Consider the following 18928-nt stretch of genomic DNA (forward strand, 5'->3'; position numbering starts at 1 on the left):
CCCGCCTTCAAACTGATGCTTTCATTCTGAAAGAACATCGCTTCATTTCCTGAATTACTATTGAATAAGCAACAGATATGGCCAAAAGTATATGGACGACTAATAACAATGCATTTCTGGTGTTTCCGGATCAAGTTTCTTAATGTTACAAATGACCAAAACAATAAAGTAAATGTTTCTATGTTTTAATGACGTAAATGAGTCTAAAATACACAAACAACTGTAAACATAAACACCCCCGTCAGGGACTCCAGTTCTAAACATCAGTTCTAAACTCCAGTTCTAAACTTTAGTTCTAAACTCCAGTTCTAAACTTTAGTTCTAAACTCCAGTTCTAAACATCAGTTCTAAACTCCAGTTCTAAACTCCAGTTTTAAACTTTAGTTCTAAACTCCAGTCCTAAACTTTAGTTCTAAACTCCAGTTCTAAACTCCAGTTCTAAACTTTAGTTCTAAACTCCAGTTTTCTTGATGTACTAACGACACACTAAACTTACAGCTGTCCACATACTTTTGGTCACAATGTTATTTTAGAATTTGCCTTATAGTTTATCTCTTTGGATCAAGGAAGACCCCCCCCCCCCAAAGGAAAAAAAAAAGTCCTTCCCTGCTCTCCTCCCCCACTGGACCCCACAGACAGACGACATTCCTGCCTGACTCCCAAAAAAGTCTGTCCTCCCCCCACAGTTCAACCTCACCTGGAATAACAAAGGACGAGGTGTGTGTGTGTGTGTGTGGTTAGGAATCTGACCCAAACCCCCTCCCACCCCAAAGATCCGAGCATTCAGTCCCCAGGTGCATTGTGGGTGATGGCTGTGAACGTGTGGGGGCCTGCAGGAACATGCTCAGCCAATCAGAGGCGAGTACATCTGTCGGAGGACAAACATTAACAGTGAATGAAAACACACACGCACACGCGTGAGTCTGTTGTTCAGTGAATAAATATTCTATAGATTTTATAAGTCAGTTAATTTGGTGCAAATAAAAAAATAACTTTAGTCATAATAAATAAAGGCCACAGCTTTATGAAGAAAAAAGCTAAATCTGGAAAACTATGGCCAAAAATACAAACACGAGAGTTCAGAGTAACTTTCGATGTTGAATGTTTTTTAAATGATACCTTTAAAACATTTGACCTGCTGTTCTCCGCAGTTAAAATGGAGACGTGGGCCAGGTCTCTAGACAAAGGTGACCGACGCCACACAAGACACAGCATGAATCTGACTGCTGGTGGATTTTACACTGGTGTATTGAGGTTAAATCAATTTAAGAAAGAAATGAAGCCGATCAGATGGGTGTAATATCAAAAGAAATATTTCTGGAGAAAACAACAAAAGTAGAGAGACACTCAGCAAAGCTCACCCGCCCCCCAAGAAACAAAGGCCCCTTCTTAATGGAACCCTCATCTCAAAAGCTGCCTTCAGGGTTCCGTTACAGAAAACACAAAAACTCAGACAGGAAGTGTGTGAGTAATCCGGTACAAGTCAAAAATGATGTAGTAACTAGAAAAGCACTCATCTGGATCATCATCAAGAGGTTCTAAATTGTTCTTGGTATTATTATACCATGAAAAGTAAACGTGAATCAGAGTTGATGTGTATTTTTAACTGATTAATGAATCTGTAATTGGAGTTTTCAATGTTAAAATTGTAAAATAAAAATCCTAATGTCATTCTGGAGGAACTATTGAGGAACACATTTTGAAGCTCCGTTGACTGCAATGTTAACAAACTTGCATTAGTGTAGTTCGGAATACATCGATCATGGTATATGGTACTGTAAGCGTTTAAAAGTATCTGTTCCAGTAGGTAGTACTCATTAATATTCACATATAAATACTAAATATGACAAGTTGTGTCCAGCATTCAGTATTCAACGAGGACCACTTTCATTATTGAAAATTCAGCATTTATTAGGAGTGGTATATCAGTTAAGTAGTATTCATGAGAAGCAGTATTTAGAGCTGTAATACTTATGACAATCAGTATTCTGGTATGCAGTAGTATTCATGAAGAACAACCGCTGTACTCTTCTGCTCGCTTGGAGATTTCCTTTCGAATGAAATCCACTGCTGCCAGCAGCACGGCTACTTCGGCTGCTTTGTCCTCTTTGTTCTTCAGTAGTTCAAGGATCTTCTTCTCAAGTTCTGACAACACACAGTACGCAGATGTATACACTGTACATGTGGTACTACTCCTGCTGCAGCAGGACTGCTTTCGTGTGTTTCTGCTTCTAAAACATCGTTCACGATGATCATTTAAGGAGGAAAACATGGAACTAAAATACCTTTTACTATTATATTTAAAGTACTACCTTGTATCTGTCTGAGCTTGTCCTCCATGTCTCTCTTCATCTTCGCGGCCTCTTCCTCGATGCTCTTCAGCCGTTCTCCGGCTTCTCCCTGAACCGTGTGGTTCATGGATTTCTGCTTTAACAGCTCAAACAGCCTCAGCGCCTCATCCAGCTCCTATTGGAGAGACGGTGACAGCAAAATGAAGCTCCGACGACTGGCAGATGCTTAGTGGTAACTATGGCAACAATTACACAGCTGACTAACATGCGATACTGGCTATAAACACGAGGGTTTAGGAATATGCCTGTGGGTTATTGTATCGATATTTATTTGTTATTTATTCTGCTATTGGCTACATTCAGACATTATTCACCTTATTTTCACGGATCAGAGGATTTAACTTTGGCTTTCACCTCTATCAGCACCTTAGGATTCATCAAAGGACGGACCGGATCTAATGTCAATGTTCTGTGTGATTCTACAGATCCCACACAGACGCTATGTTTATACAGTGAATTCATTCATTCATTCATTCATTCATTCATTTTCCAACCGCTTTGTCCGTTATCGGGTCGGGGGCCAAGCTGGAGCCATTCTCAGCAGTGGGCAAGAGGCGGGGATTTACTGATTACTGGATGACCCACTCTACCAACTGAGCTCCAGCCGCCCCAGCACATATTTCAGCACATAACGCCAGGCGTTAGACCGGCCCTCACCCTATCTGAATCCATGTCCAGAGCTTTGTCTGCAGCCTGCCGGGCATCTCTGGCCGTCTCTCTGTTCTGTTCATTTTTCCTCCTCAAGGCGCCGATGTCATTCAGAAGATCTCCACGTGGGCGAAATCTCTGTTGCTTCTTCTCTATGTCATCAAGCAGGGCGGTAATCTGAAACGCAACAGAAAACGCATCAGGACAAAACTCAACAGAGGGACTTCCTGTGTTTGGGGTCTTCACCTGATTGGCTCGGTCTCTGGTCATGTCTCTGTCACTGTCGGCTGCATCCAGGTCATCGTTGGCTTGAGTCTGAGCTTCCTCTGCGTCATAAATGTCCCTATTGATCTGTGTCACATCAATGTTTTTGGTCCGCTCTCTAAAAACAGGAAACAACACAGGCCAGGTATCAGATTCAATTCGTCACTTAGCAAGTTCCTAGATCCAGAAGAACCAGAGGGCTTCACCACCAGAGAACTTAAAGCTACGGAGCTCCTCAACTGGTGAATGTGAGGCTTCGTAAAGCGCTTCGGGCACCCTGAAGGTTCTACATAAGTGCAGTCCATTCATATTTTAAAGGTCCCATATTATGAAAAACTCCCTTTTCCCATGTTTCTACATTATTATGGTGGTTTTGGGTCCTTATCAACCGAAAAACAGCTAAATAAACCTACTGATGTTACCTCATATTGTTAGAACGTGCACAAGATGTGTGTGCACAGGCATGCACATTCAGCTGTTTGAGACAGAAATGACGGACGCTGGGTGTCAAGGAACTGTGTTAACTTGTGGAAAAAGGGTAGAATATGGAGCCTTTAATTAAAGCTAATTATCCCGCATACTGCAACACCACATGGCCCACTATTAGTTGGGTGTTTAAGTAAAAGCTCTGTATTTTTAGTTTCATTATTCAATCACAGGCTCACTAACAGATGGCGGGCGCTTCTATGAGCGTTACGTCAGCTCTCCAGACACTGACTTGAGATCTCGAGCTTTCTGCAGCAGGTCTTGGGCCGTTTTGGCTTGATCCTCCAAGTTCTTCAGATTCTTCTGGAAACTGGTGATGTTGGACAACAGATAATTGATCTCATCGATCATTGAGCGAATCTCAGCTGGTGATCGTGGGAGCTGGATTTTCAGGACAGCAATGGCCATTTGCTCAATGTCCTTCGGAGGAACCATCTCATCTGCCCAAAGGAAGCGAAATAACTAATTACGATTCAGTTGTTTGAAGGTTGTTGTTAAGTAGTCATAGAATATCGGTCACATTTACCTCTGAAGTGTTTCTGATTTATACAATGAAACATGACGGACTCACTTCAGGAGACTAACTGACCAAATGACAGAACCCGAGGACTCGTTTTATGCTTCGTCACCTGTAACTAACCCGTCAGGTAGCTTTTGACTCGCTGGATGAGATCCTTGGTTTGATTCTTCTCGCTCTCGAAGGAACCCAGGTTGTCGGTGATGTGGTCCTGCAGGTCTTCGGCCTGGTCTTTGGCGTCCTGAGCCATTTGTTTAGCATCAATGATCTGACATAAAGAAGAAGAAAAAACACTGCGCAATAAGAAGCTGATCTTAAAATGATCCCCGACCCATTATGTAATATTGTGTTGTTGTAATGATAGAAACATTTTGTAACGTCTATAATTCTAGTGTACGGCATGTCAGTGAGATCCTGCCTTGGTCTTGGACTCCTGCAGGCCGGATCGGAGGGCGTTCAGCAGGCTCTCGGCTCTCTCCGCCGTCTCTGAGGCGTTCCGGCTGTCAGGAACGACTCCCTCACAGCTTGGACCTCCACATCTCCGTTTCCCCAGATTATCCTCGCACAGAGCTCCACCACATCCAGAACAGTCCTCCAGACCTGCTGCTCCACAAACCTGCATCCACCAACACAGGGCGCTCATCCATCTGATCACTCATCATCCTCATTCGTCTCCTGAAAGGCACGATCAATACGACAACCTTTCTGTTGAGCTCAACCACACTGAGCTCCTTGACCTTCTGCACCAGGGGCGCTGGGTCTCCTCTCTTGCGACTCGTGTCCAGTTTGTGCTTTGCTTCTCGTCTGGTGTCCATGGAGTCCTCCAGAGTTCTGTTGGTGTCTCTCACCCTCTTCTCGTCCAAAAGGAAGGCTTTATATAGCTTCTCGATCTCATCCAGCAGCTCTATGACGAGGTCAGAGGGCAACCTAGGGTTCAGCTACTGAAGCGTCTTCAATGTGATTTGAAGATTCTGGATCTTCAAATGTGAAATTGGACCTTTTATTAAACATTTCCCCCCAGAGTTTAAAAATAAGTAACTCCAAAAATCGCTGATCTGCATCTGGAGGTAATGAGGTTTGAAATGCATCCAGTTGTTCATGGCTACTCTGCAATAAATGATGAGATCACTATTAGAGCTGATCTGGATCCACGTCATATTCTGGGTCTAGGATCACGGGAAATCTGCTTCCGTGAGATAACAAATAATAATAATAATAATGATCCAGACTGACCTGAGATCATGAATGAATGTCTTTCTTGTTTTGGGAAATGTGACTCTAAATGCAGCTGAAACAGTTGGCGTTGTCGGTGTTCGTACCCTCTGGGTCGTCATCCTCGCTGTCGGGATCCCTCAAGAGATTCTCCTTCAGGTTTTTCAGCAGCGCCTTGAACTTCACACGAATGTCATCGATTTCAGCATCAAGGAGGGAAGATGGGGTCATCGTCATCAGGTTGGGGTCGATGGTGTCCTTCAGCTTCCTGTGAGGAAGTTTAAACTGTTTAAAATGTTTAAGAGCACGGGATCAATCATATCTGTATGTCAGTCTCTTTCTCCATGCGTGTGATTGGTCGATGCTTTCCATAAACAAATTGATAGCAGTATTTCCCAGCGTTCCATAGCTGTGAGAATTAAATGTACGTAACTGTTTGCTATTTTTTGTTTGCTGTCAGAAACGCCTCAGAAACTAAATTCATAGTCGGTGTCGTGGCAAAAATTGGTTAAATAAAGATCTGAGTCATGACAAGCAGCCGCTGGTTGGTTGCACGAGTGTGCAAAGACTCAAACATGCAGGTGAGATTTATATAATCCAGGGTGGATGTGTGTGTCTGCGCAGCATAACAGGATGAAAGAGAGGGGTGGGAGATACGGGCATAAATCAAGATGGAGGGACAAAGAGCTTCTATTCATTATTATATATATCATAATGGCATTTATTTAAAGGTTGCCAGGAAGAGCATCCCGTTATCTATCAAAGAGAAGAAACAGAGTACAGGGTCAGGAATGTAGGAGTACAGGTCGCCAAGACAACATGAAAGAAGCAATTACTTCATTAGATAAAGAGCAGACGTGGAAAGAAAACAACTCTGACACGGCGCAGCTGCACGGTACCATGGTAACCGGGGAGGGGAAAGGGATTTTGTCCCCTTTAAATGAACACTTAATGGACATGACCTGGAAGAGTTCTTGCATAACTTACAAGAGCCTTTCGAGCAGCTTGTCCACCTTGTCCACCATTGGCGGGGAGAGTCCTGTCAGGTTGGAGAGACTGTCCAGCTTGGAGTGCATGTCCAGAATCTGTTGTTGGTGATGAATGTCTCCAGGTCGCAGGCCGTCGCCATGGCGAGGGATGAAGGTTTTCATCCTCTTGGCGGCGCGCTGGACATCTGTGACCTGATTGGCCCACAGGTCGGTGCAGGGGTGGCACTCGGCGCAGGCGGGGAATGCGGAATCGTATCCAGGGGCACACTCGTCACAGAAAATGCCAGTGACTCCGACCCGACAGATACACTCCCCGGTTTCAGGGTCACATGAGGGACGCTCGGTTCCGTCCATGTTACAGTCACAAGCTGTGAGAGAGAGACGCTGAGTGGAAGGGACCTGGAAAGTAAAGGGTTAAAGACGACGTGTTTCTACTCACGGATGCACTGCAGGTCTGGATTCCCAAAATGATTTTCTCCACATTCATCACACTGCCGTCCTCCAAACTCGGGACGACACGGACACTGTCCCGTCTCCTGAACACACGTTTAGTCAGCAGTCATTCGTCTACTGTACGCACTTATTACTCGCTTGATAAAGTTTATTTTCTGTCTATTTATTGCCTTTAATTGTACAAATTTTGAGACATGAGAGGGTGTTGTCTGCAGATAGTTGACACGCAGATGTTGTCGGGATTACCTGAAAGGTTACGGATGAGATTTGACAGGATTTTGTGAAGGAGCTTTAAATTCATTCCGGTAGATTTGTAATAATCTAAGCTGGAAGAATGTCTGGAGGACTTTCGTTCAGGCTCAGCATTAAGAGCAGATACAGACACAAACGGCTCATTTTGAGTATTAATATAATCTCTGCTCATTTCAGACGCGTCGGTGCACATTCACATTTCGTGAAAGCTGACGGCTGCGGCTGGAATAGAGCAGTTTGGAGCCGGTGTAGAAAAGTAGGACACAGCAAATGGGTTGACTTGACTTTGTAGAAAGTGTAACTTTGCTTTGCTGCGTCATGTTAACTGGAATAGTGCCGCGGGTCGGTGGGCGCCTCGCCTCGCCTTGCTGCAGACGTTAGAGACAGAGCTAACTGGATCACAGCTGCAGGGCTGACATCCCGATGCGCCGTCCAGGTTCCAGTATCCGTCCTCGCACTCGTCACAGAGGATGCCCACCACCCCTGTCCTGCAAGGGCACTGTCCCGTCCCGGGATCACAAAAACACGGACTCCCCAGAGGACACTGAGTCACCTCCGTCCCCCGCCGGTCACAGGAGCATTCTGAGGAATAAAGGAAATCCTACTCTTGAACTTTCTGACATATTTTTAATCTTTCTGTTTCTGGATTTCAGTGAAACGGAACCAGAGAGATTTGCAGGAACGGAGCAGGAGCTAAAACCCTTGACCCCCCCCCTTTGGTCAATTTATATCCTTTTCTTTACCTTTGCAGTCCTGCTCCAGAGCGTTGCCGTAGTAACCCGGTTTGCAGTCTTGGCAGCGCGGTCCCATTGTGTTGTGGAGGCAGCGCAGACATTGCCCGGTCCGGCTGTCGCAGGCGTCGCCGTCGTCTGGGTCAACGTTGTTGTTGCAGGGACACTCCTCACAGCTGGCACCTGGAAGGGCCAGGTTTCCATAGAAACCAGGACGGCATCTGCCACAGCGTGGACCTGGAAGAGTCTCAGTTGAGTCCCGATAAATCTGACCCTTTTCTGCTCTCACAGTCCTCAACACCATCCGGTATCCGAAGCACAGAAACCCCCACCGGAGCAGGTCGGACAGGTGAACAGGTGTCAGCTCATACCTGCGTGCCCCTCCCTGCAGACACAGGATAGGCTGAGGGACTGCGGGTCCTGACGGCAGGAAGTGGCGAAGAATCGTCCGCTGCCCAGAACATCTGGGCACAGGCAGGGCTGGCAGGGCTGTCTGGATGTAGGGTTACCATAGTAACCTTCCAGACACCTGCATCAGCAACACAGGTGAGTTACGAAAACCAGAGCAGGCAGACGAGTCTACCAGTGAGAAACACAACTCTCAGAAGACAAAGTAACAAAGAGCTTGGCTTCCTCTTCTAAGGAAACAACATTATAGATACATAATAATGCAGGTATTGATGACCAAGCATCTCTAGAGACACATCGGTATTGATGACCTGTCACAGTTTGGTCCGGTGGCGTACTCCCTGCAGCTCAGGCACTCTCCGGTCTCTTCATCACACACCTCTGACAGTCCGTTACAGTTACACGGTCGACAATGCGGGAAACCCCAGAATCCCGCCTGACAGCGATCGCAGCGTCGACCGGTTACCTCCGTGCGACACGCACACTGGCCTCGGTCCTGATCGCACAGCTCTGACAGCGAGCCACGAGGGTCGCAGGCGCAGGCTAGCGAATGACACGGAAGAGAATAGTCATGTTTACAGTATTAAAACCCCCCAAAATAGACCCAGAATAATCTGCTTCATGGAGTAAAAGTTCCTCACGTGTGCAGCCGTTAGGTCCAAAACCAAAAGACAGGGATGCACAGGAATCACAGCAGCGGCCAATCACGTTGGGTTTGCATTCACAAATCCCTCCCAGTTTACTGCAGGATGGACCGAGAGAGCCGACAGCGCTGCACCGGCAAGCTGAAAAATAAATGAACACAGCAAAATAAACGAGATTCCGCCGTGGCAAACGTTGAGCGTTATAAAGACTTCTTGCTTTTTTAGCTGCCTGCATGGTTTCTTGCATTTGGGTCATTATTGTTATGCCCAGCTATGGAATCCTGTGGAACAGTCTGCCGGCTAACAGCTACTCACCTACTGCGCCGTTGTGGATTCGGGAGGACACACTCTTGATGAGTCCTTCGCAGACTTCCGGCAGTGACTCCCGTGGACTCAGCTCAGCGGCCAATCCAATGCAGCGAAAGCGCCGGAACAAGTCAAGGTCACTCTGCGAGCAGAAGTCTTGGACAGACTCGATACTGGGAATCAAACCCATCTAAATAAACAAAATAATAACAATATTTAATGACCCATCAGCATAGCTTGATAGCCTTTCTTCTCTTACTAAATGGTTCCTGCTGGAATGAGCTATTCCCCGAATAAGCTGTGATTGGATAGATGCTGCTTGGGGGGAGGGCTTTATTGGTCTGAGCTTTAATTGACCAGATTTCCTCACCGAATCAATCAGGATGTGCGAGTCACCAGATCTGGGTTGTTTGTTAAAGATGATGTCCACAAAGTACCGCCCACCTGCATTCAGACACACCGGGGAGTCAAGAACGCCCCCCCTAGAGACAAACAAACAAACAAACAAACAACAAAAGTAAACGAAATGGCACAAAAGTACGGTAGTTGAATTAACAGAGAATAATCCCTCTCTCTTTCATGTTTTTTGCTCTCTTTCCCTCTTTTTGTCCCAGCCGGTCAGACAGATGACCGTCCACTATGAGTCTTAGGTTCTGTTCAAGGTTTCTGCCTGTTAGAGGGACGTTTTTCCTTGCCTCCGTTGCCAAAATGTTTGCTCTTGTGGGTCAAGTTGGGTTCTGTCTTTCCCTGCAGGTCTTTCCCTGCTAATCCTGTAAAGGGCCTTGGGATATATTTCTGTTATGATCTAAATAAAATGAATTGAATAAATAAAAGAATCGTTTATGAGTTGGTGTCAGTCAGGCTTTGTCCTAGGTGCAGCTCACCTGGAGTTTCCAGGAAGCGTCAGGGTTTTACTTCCTGATGGATCGCTGCGGCAGCCGTCATCGCCCAGTGACACCGGAGTGATGTGGACTGAAGCCAGCCAATCAGATGGATCCTGACAGGAAGAACATCTCATGTTAGAATACAGGAAGTAGAGTAAATATGAAAACCCAAACAAGATGACGATATTTCTTATTACAGATTAATATTTGTATTAACTTTCAAATCAAATTTTAAGATTTTAAGTGGTTTAATTGATCTAAATTTCATTTATTTTTAGATGCTTACCCTTTGGGGTTTTTTTTTTCATCTAAAATGTTTCATGGTATTTTCTTTTTAGTTTATAGTTTAAAAAGAAAATAATAATTGCTGATTTTCCTCATCTAGAAACTGAAGTCGGCGTTATCTTAAAAGTTCATTTTAATACATAACATGGATCAGAACCAGATCCGGAAACAGTTCTACTCACCTCCGGCTCATAGCGAATCACCAGCTGGTATTCCATGGATGATGGGATGTTATCCACAGTGAACCTAAGCCCTGCCCCTTCTAGCACCCTGACCAATCCCAGGCCAGTCCAGGTGATCGGCTGATCAGGTGTCCTCTGCCGGGGAATGATCTGCAGGGCGTGACCAGGGTCCAGAGGGATGCTGCGCGGCTGCAGAAAACAAACCCTCAGTGACACTCAGGGCAGAAAGGGCTCATGTGATTGGTTTAAAGGTGAGACAGGAAGTATGACAGTAGTCAGACACCCCACCTGTCCCTGTCTCTTCTGGCGGGAATGTCGTCGAGTCCTCCGAACTAGAACCACTTGTCCGTTACTTAACTTGAAGTCGTAACCGTGTTCTCTGTAATACTGCTCACACTTTGGTAAAATACCAAGATTCAGCTGAAAATACACAAAAGTACTGCATTGATAATACATAAATACTGCGAGTATACACACTAATACTGCTTTTCGGATCTTCACATTTACTCTTCCTTGCTACCAACCAGAGGAGAAGATGGAGGAGCTATAGGGGAAGGCGATGGAGGTGGAGAAGGAGGAGGAGATGGAGATGGAGGTGGCGAAGAAGGTGACGGAGAACCTCCATGCAGTGGAGCTGCAAGCTCCGCCTCGTACAGGAAGTAATCAAATGAAGGCAAGAAGTAACCAGGGGCGGGGTCAGAGCAGCGTCGACCCACCATATTGGGCAAACAGGGACACTGTCCGTCCTCTGGGGAACACCTGGAGGAAGGAAGTCCACAGATCCAGTTTTAAAAACAAACTAATCAGAAAACTGTCGAAGGGTTTTTCTGTGGGTGATGAGTACAAATAAATAATGACACCAATGCGATTCAGATTTTAGGGGTGGGATTTCATGGTACATGTGTTACATGACAAGGGTCAGCCTATCAGTGGTTCGAGGGGGATTTAGGAAAAATGAGTAGGCAGAGGATTTCTGCGTTTTGTCTGTTTTAACATAAATGAACGAAAACTTTTAGGGGCCTGTTGAGTTTCCATATTTCCATACAAACAAGAATGTGTGTCTGTGTGTGTGTGTGTGTCTGTGTCTGTGTGTGTGTCCTGTTAAAGAGGTATTCTGCAGTATTTGATTATCTGATACAGAGTCCCAAACTGAAAGACTTTTGACGGGGTGTTGCATGTTCTATAACGTAGTTATAACACTTTTAGAGCAGAGACTTACGTGGTGCCGCGAGCTCCTCCGATATCACAGTCGCAGGGAGAGCATTTGAACACAGAGTTTCCCAAACCCCAGAAACCTTCCTGACACAGAACACAGACAGAAACAGGAAGCGTGACTTTCTCATCGCTGGCACACTTTACTGAGCTGTTGTTCTTACTTTCGCCTCAGAAGACATTTATTTATATTTATAGCTCTGTTGTATTTGGAGGGCTTTTTACCACCCAGCGCGCCTTCCTGTCGGGACGATGGACTCACCCTGAACCATGTTACTGGATGTTTGCTGTGATGTTGGGAACACTGGTTTTAATTTCCTGTCTGACTGGATTCAGCAGAAGTGAATGAGTTCAGGATCACAACCTTGGACTGTAGAATAAATTAGCTGAGCTGATACTGAACTCTGTGTTGAGAATACTAAAGTGTGAGAATGAATTGTGGCGATGCCTTTCTACAATTATATAAACACCGTATCTGCAGTGAATGTGAACAGCATATTTAATTTGAGGTGAAGCACAAAATAAATCTAAATCCAGTGCTGTCATCTTGGGATAACTCATATTGGGAATGTTACCAAGAACAATTTAGAACCTTTTGGCGATGATCCAGAAGGGATCCTGAATTCTAGATCACTTTGAAATTGTCGGTAACATTACAGTCAATGGAGCTTTTTTTTTTTATATAGCATCAGTCCTTTGGAACAACCTGTTTGTAATTGATTTAAGGTGAAACCTACCAGACATCGATCACACAGTGGTCCAGTTGCCAAACGGTCACATTCACAGCTTCCTGTCTGCTGATCGCATGAGCCAATGCTCCCCAAAGCATCACACCTGCACACTGAAAAGCACACACGCTTGTTGTGATACAGTCCTCACCGTTGTGTATTTACAAAACGCTTTCTGCACGCTGCCCCACCCTGACACCCCGCTGGGTCTTCTTGTCTCAGACTGAAGAAGCCATATTTGCAGCGATCGCAGCGTTGACCTTCCACATACTCTTTACAGATACATCGACCAGTGACGGGGTCACACAGGCCGCCGCCGCCTTGAGATCCGGCCGGGTCGCAGTCACACGCTGGAGCACAGGTAAATGTAAATGATGAACGGCCTCACTGCGACTCAGTACACCTAAATACGGTGACTCAAAGGCATCAGAAACATTTTAGGGCATCAAGTTAAGATGAATATTAAAGTACAGCTCAGACTAAAAACAGGAAACGCACGTATGCAAGAATGCGGGTCGTCTATTGATCTCTGTGGATCCTGATACAGGAAGGGCCGACATCGTTCACATTGAGGCCCCGTCCTGTCATGGCGGCAGTCATCGCACACGCCGCCGCTCACACCGCCTGTGGCTTCATACCGAGCGGCGTCGAAATGGCAGGAGTCCGAGTGACCATGACAATTACATCCTGAGAGAGAAAAACAGACAATGAGCAATTCAAAGTAAAAACCATCAATACAATGGGCAAGAACAAACCATTCGGTCATGAGGCAATGACATAAATTATATTATTTTTTTACCCCATTAAAACATTTACTTTTTATGGAACAGTAAAAATGAAAATATTTTTACTCGTGCAGGTGTTGGCTGAATTTTCTCCTCCAGGCCTCCAGGGGGAGTCGTGGTGAAAGTCCAGACATCCGTCACAGTTGTCTCCAGCTGTGTTGTGTTGGCAAACACATCGGCCATGAACCTGAGGCACAGATAACAAACTCATTGGGTCATGTGTTCAGCCAATCGGCGTACTCCTCCTGTGAGTTGAGTTTAAACCCTAATTCTGGACCGTACCATGCCCTCCTGGGAGAAGACGTCCCCCCGCTCCCGGTCCACAGGCGTGCACTGACTGGCGTGTCCATTGCAGAAGCAGCTGCCTTGAACCACCATGTTGTAAAGAGCGTAGTAATATTTGTCCTGAGGATTCCTCCGCCGTCGACCCAGCAGCGTGTCGCCCAGCGTGAAGAGACGAGTGAAGTTCACACGGATGTTTGTCACGGTGATCAGTTCTGAAGATGAAACGCACACAGATGTAAACGTGTTCAATGTTTTAGATATTCTGTCTGATGTAAACACATTTATGCCTTTACATACAGCCTTTGACAGCCAATCAGAGAGCAAGCTTCTCTGGGGGGCCACCTCACCTTGGATGTTGTGAGCGTACGGGTTTTCAATTTCAAAGATGGGATCCAATGCCTTCAGCACCACCTGGTGCACAAACAGTAAATTATGAATTTATTTATTTTTAAAACTCATTATTAGAACAATCAAACCACGACTATAAAGAACATAATATTACCAAACTATAAAAACTTTACAAACGAAAAGGAAGAGTAGTAGAATGTAGTCGGTACCTCTCCATCAGTTGACGGGTCCGATCCAGAGTATCTGCTGTCACAGATGACGTCATCGATGCTATCAGCCGGCTGATTGGACACTGAAGGGAAGTGAAGCGAACAATCTTCTGCAAAGTATCGAAAAACTTTCCAACTTTGTCCAAAATCCTTGGAACGCTCCACCAACATGGCCGCTGGTCGGAAACTCTGTGGCACAAGATCTGGCATCATTGTACTAATACTAGTACTACTAGAATCAAGTAGTAGGGGGGTAGTAGTATTCATATAAAGAAATGGTTTAATATCCTACTGATCTCAACTGACAAAAATAATAGCTGAACACGAACAGACCAATCACAGCAGAGGAGGAAGCTTACTTGAGATTTAATTGGCCAACACAACCAGCGCACGCTTACCTTGAAAGTGAGGACCAGATGACTAAACTGGAACACGGACTCCAGATCCAGCCTGACGCTGACCTGATGAACACCTGTAGAGTTACACAGGTGAGATTAATAAGTAAGTTAGGCAGGTGAACATCACACAGGCATTGACTGGATGGTTTATTTAGCTGTTTTTTGTTGATAATGACCCAAACTCACCATAATAGTGTAGAAACATGGGAAAAGTGAGTTTCTCATAATATGTGACCTTTAATGTAATAGTCAACGATTTCATTAAAAATAATGGGCAAAGTAAATTAAGTAAATTAAGTAAATTAAGCAAATGGGTAAAGTAAATTAAGTGTCACTCATGGGCCCCCAGGACAACATACCCCCCCGTCCCCGTCGACGGGCCTGGTGCTAAGTATGCACAGCAGAACATGTCAGGTATATCTGCACCCAATACGTTTAATTTAATTAATTTAGAAACTGGCGGCAGCTTCAACAAACTACAAGTCAAAAAAAGGCATGGAAATGTCTCGAATGTATCAAACCGAAGCATGAATTGTGTGTATCGTTGCACCCCTAATAAATATATATATATGTACACATATAAATATATATAGGTACATTCAAATATTGGCTGGCTCCTATAAAGTACCGACAGTTTCAGCCTCATGGTATTTTAAACTCACCGTTCTCAGACTGCCACCACTTTAGTTTTCTCTGGGGGTCGAAGGTTGTGATGACGTTCTCAATGTGGTGGCTGTTGGGGTTGCTATAGTGATTGTACGGCAGCCGTGAGTCACATACAAAGCATTTCTGTTCCTCCTGACGGAAGATGAAAACATCCAGAGTCAGATCTGATGGATCGAAATATTTAGCCACTAAACGGAAATGACCAGTTGACATAACTGAGTTTGGAATCATGTCCTACAGTGTAATATAAAAAGATCCCAAATCAGTCTTTATTCCTTTTATGGCTCAGATCATTGTCACTGCCTTTGTAAGGCAGATAATTAAATGTGGTAGAAATCTAGCATCTGGATCTATCAAATCAAATCAAGCTGAATAAAATGTTTTACGGCGCTGGAATGTTTCTCTTGGAGAGAGAGAGTGAAGAGCGGAGCAATGAGGTGGAGAAAAAATGAAGGAATGAGCAGAGGTAATTCCTCAGGGTGGAGAGAGGAGCGTGTTTTAATAAAGTGACGGATCAGAACACGTTGGAGTATGAGAGTCAGAGGGCGAGCCAGAAACACGCCAATCAGCTAGAACAGAGGACTGAACACGGAGCAGAGGACTCTGCAGGGCTGAAAACGCATTCATCAATACGAGATCAATACCTTATAGCTGCGTATAAACAATGAGCCGCAGAGGAAGAACTGTACGCGACTCATTGTTTGGTCATTTACAAAAAACATCATGCACCATAATGTGACCTCTGACCTCCAGGTATCCGATGATGCAATAGTTCTGCGGCCCGTTCAGACCGCAGGTGGACGAGGCCGACAGCTGAGCAGCCCGACCCGTCATTAGGTCCCCCGGATGGGGGCTACAGGAGCCATCGGGACACTGGAGGTCCTGGAGGGCCTGGAGCTGAGCTTCTGGAAGAAACACTTCAGAGGGAAAGATGAGAGTTAAAAAAGGTTCTGAAGGTAAAAACAGGACCAACAAGCAGTTCATACATTTATCTCAGTAGGAACTTCAATAGCGAAGAGAGTCGGCGTCACAAACCGACGCGAGGGACACGCCCAGAAGCCGCAGGCTTCATTTACTCCTCTAGTTTCACCTCATGCACAATCGCATTACGTTCACAGCACCGGTGTGTGAAACGTCCCTCAGGGCGAGGGTGGGGCTGAGGGGCGGGAACAAACCTCTTATTGGTCCTGACAGAGTCAACCAAGCGCCACAGATCACCAGAGAGCTAAAAAAGCAACCGCCTCCAACGTGGAATTATAAAGTTAGTCAAATAATACTTTGCTTTAGGAGCATCATTAGCAAACAATGATGATGGATGGATGGAAAGGCCATTTAATTGTTCCCTTGAATACAGATATCATTTATAATCTAGAAAAGCACTCTGAGAGCACAGACCTCCGCCAAACAGCTCATTCCTCTCCTAACTGGATTTACACCGTCCACATGGTGATCTGGATCATCATCAAAAGGTTCTAAATTGTTCTTGGTATTTTTATATACAACAACCATGAAAAGTAAAAGTGAATCAGAGTTGATACGTGATTTTAACTAATCCATAAATAGAGTTTTCAAATGTTAAATGTAATATTTCTTCCTAACGTCATTCTAGATCCAATCCAGATTAAGTTTGGTGGTGAGATAAAGGACCCCCCCCCCATTCCATAAACATCGGTCAATAATCAACCGAGACATTGAGGAACAAATATCGAAGCTCCATTGACTGCAATGTTGAAATTTTTTTCAAAGTGATCCAGAATCCAGGATCTCTTCTGGATCATCACCAAACTTTAATCCGTTCCCGGTAACATTCCAAACGTTTCCTGAAAATGTAATCCAGATCCGGTCAGAACCTTTTGCGTTATCTTGCTAACGGACAGAGAGAGAGACAGACAGACATACAACCCTCGCCTCGTCTCGCCTCGCCTCGCCTCGCAGTGACCGGCGCCCCACTGATGGGGCAGGGATATAATGATCATTCCAATAATTAATCAAACCTTCAGTTTACAGGGAACCTGACATCTTGTTGAGCATAATTTTTTACATCGCGATCCCCTCAGAGTTCACTGAGAGGAAAAACAAGTGGAAGAATCCTTCAACAAGTGATCACACGTCTAAAACGGAACGATGCACGCCTGATCCATCCCCCCCTGGATCAATACACCTCCTCCCTACTTTCTTCTTCTTCCAACTCACCGATGAAGATGAAGAGGATCATGGTGGGATGTCTGCTGGTCTGACACCTCCCTGTTCAAACACATGAAGATCAGTAATCTCGTAGTCTAGATTATTGTCTAAAAAGCAATCTGAAGTCAGATCTCAACACACAACCAGATGTGAGTATCTCCACACACATCTGGAGGATTCACATTCAAACACAGCTTTAATCTGCACCAGCAGTGTTAGCATGTGGCTAACCGCCCGGGTTTACAGGATCAAACACGTTCAAAGATCAGACAAACCTGTCGGGGTTTTAATCTATCACATGTAGATTACGATCCGTCTGATTGGGTCTCTCTGAAGGGGGTCTGTGGGTGTGGTGGTCCTAGATAGGGGGGGTCTAAAGACTCTCCAACCGCTAACCCCCCCAGACTCTAACGTTAGATACACAGACCCTCAGTAATCTGCCCTTTGTGCTGAATTTAGAGATCCATAGAACTCCGGAGCTACAGATACAAAGACAACAGGACTTTGATCGACCCAATAGTCGAAGATTTAAGGGCATGAAAACTCGAGACTCCTTAATTTCCAGAACCGGACCTTTGAAATAAATAGATCCCGGTTTTGAGGTGGTCTCTTGTCTTTTACAGGGTCAATGTGCCAAAGATTATCTTAAATAATTGTATATTTCTATAAAGCAGCAGGACATGGAATCGTGTCCCCGGTTGGGTTCTGGGGCTCTGGGTTAAACATGAATCTGGTTGTGATTTAAATTCAGCAATATCTCTACTATTGATTGTCATTATAATTAAACTACTGCTGCCGTTCATGAGTATTTTATGGACCGCAATCAGTTGATTTGATTTTGAATGATCAGGCTTGTCTGAGGTATGTGATCGGGACACTGAGCGCTTCTACCTGGGTCGTGTTTAACTGCACAGCCGAGGGTTTTTTCTTTTAGGTATGAACAGCAAGTGAAAGGGCCATTTCAGTCATTCTCACCCGCTGAAGATAAACTTCAATATTTGACTTTGAAAAAAACTTGTTATGTTGATATCTCACTTTTTCATTTGCACAAATACCATGAAGCGTCACGCGTCAGATGACGTCGTCCTTCAGTTTTACTTTTATCTCTTACATCTAGTGACAGACGAGGCATCTTTAATGAAAACATTATCGAATGTGGTTCTGGAAATTAATCTATATATCTTCTATTTTGTTTAAATATTCTTCTGCTTCTGTCAAGCTAAGTCTTAAGTTAATTAACGTAAGCACCAGAACTGTCCATCCACGTCGGTAAATCTGTTTATACGTCACTAAATGGGAGATTCACCATCAAAAAGGTGGGAGTGTTTTATTCCATTTATAGAAACACTACGGCATTAAGCTATCATTTAATTAATGATGGTAAAAACAGGAATATACAACCTTTTTAAAAAAATGTTAGGAGAGTTAAGATTAGCAAACGTGATTGTTTAAATCATTCATGCAGCAGAAAATGAAATTCAAATATACTACTGATTATTAT

At 44.7% G+C, this 18928-nt stretch overlaps 1 protein-coding gene across 1 annotated transcript; it reads right to left on the reverse strand.

Moving 5' to 3' along the window:
- Positions 1 to 1911: 1911 nt before the first annotated feature.
- Positions 1912 to 17458, reverse strand: lamb4 (laminin, beta 4). The gene is made up of 34 exons (XM_068738945.1): positions 17437 to 17458; positions 15991 to 16160; positions 15240 to 15375; positions 14578 to 14651; positions 14180 to 14368; positions 13970 to 14033; positions 13620 to 13834; positions 13404 to 13524; positions 13051 to 13239; positions 12744 to 12902; positions 12562 to 12665; positions 11832 to 11911; positions 11137 to 11371; positions 10896 to 11008; positions 10613 to 10793; positions 10146 to 10258; positions 9632 to 9743; positions 9271 to 9451; positions 8953 to 9096; positions 8623 to 8854; positions 8275 to 8432; positions 7916 to 8140; positions 7537 to 7754; positions 6907 to 7003; positions 6466 to 6835; positions 5586 to 5746; positions 4968 to 5170; positions 4685 to 4882; positions 4390 to 4534; positions 3982 to 4189; positions 3246 to 3381; positions 3009 to 3176; positions 2313 to 2466; positions 1912 to 2145 (listed from the first exon to the last, which is right to left on the reverse strand). Exons 1-34 carry the CDS (start codon positions 17456 to 17458, stop codon positions 2006 to 2008), a joined length of 5415 nt encoding a protein of 1804 aa, XP_068595046.1. The 3' UTR covers positions 1912 to 2005.
- Positions 17459 to 18928: the final 1470 nt, after the last annotated feature.

This window comes from Brachionichthys hirsutus, chromosome 5 (assembly GCF_040956055.1).
Source record: "Brachionichthys hirsutus isolate HB-005 chromosome 5, CSIRO-AGI_Bhir_v1, whole genome shotgun sequence".
Lineage (NCBI taxonomy): Eukaryota > Metazoa > Chordata > Actinopteri > Lophiiformes > Brachionichthyidae > Brachionichthys > Brachionichthys hirsutus.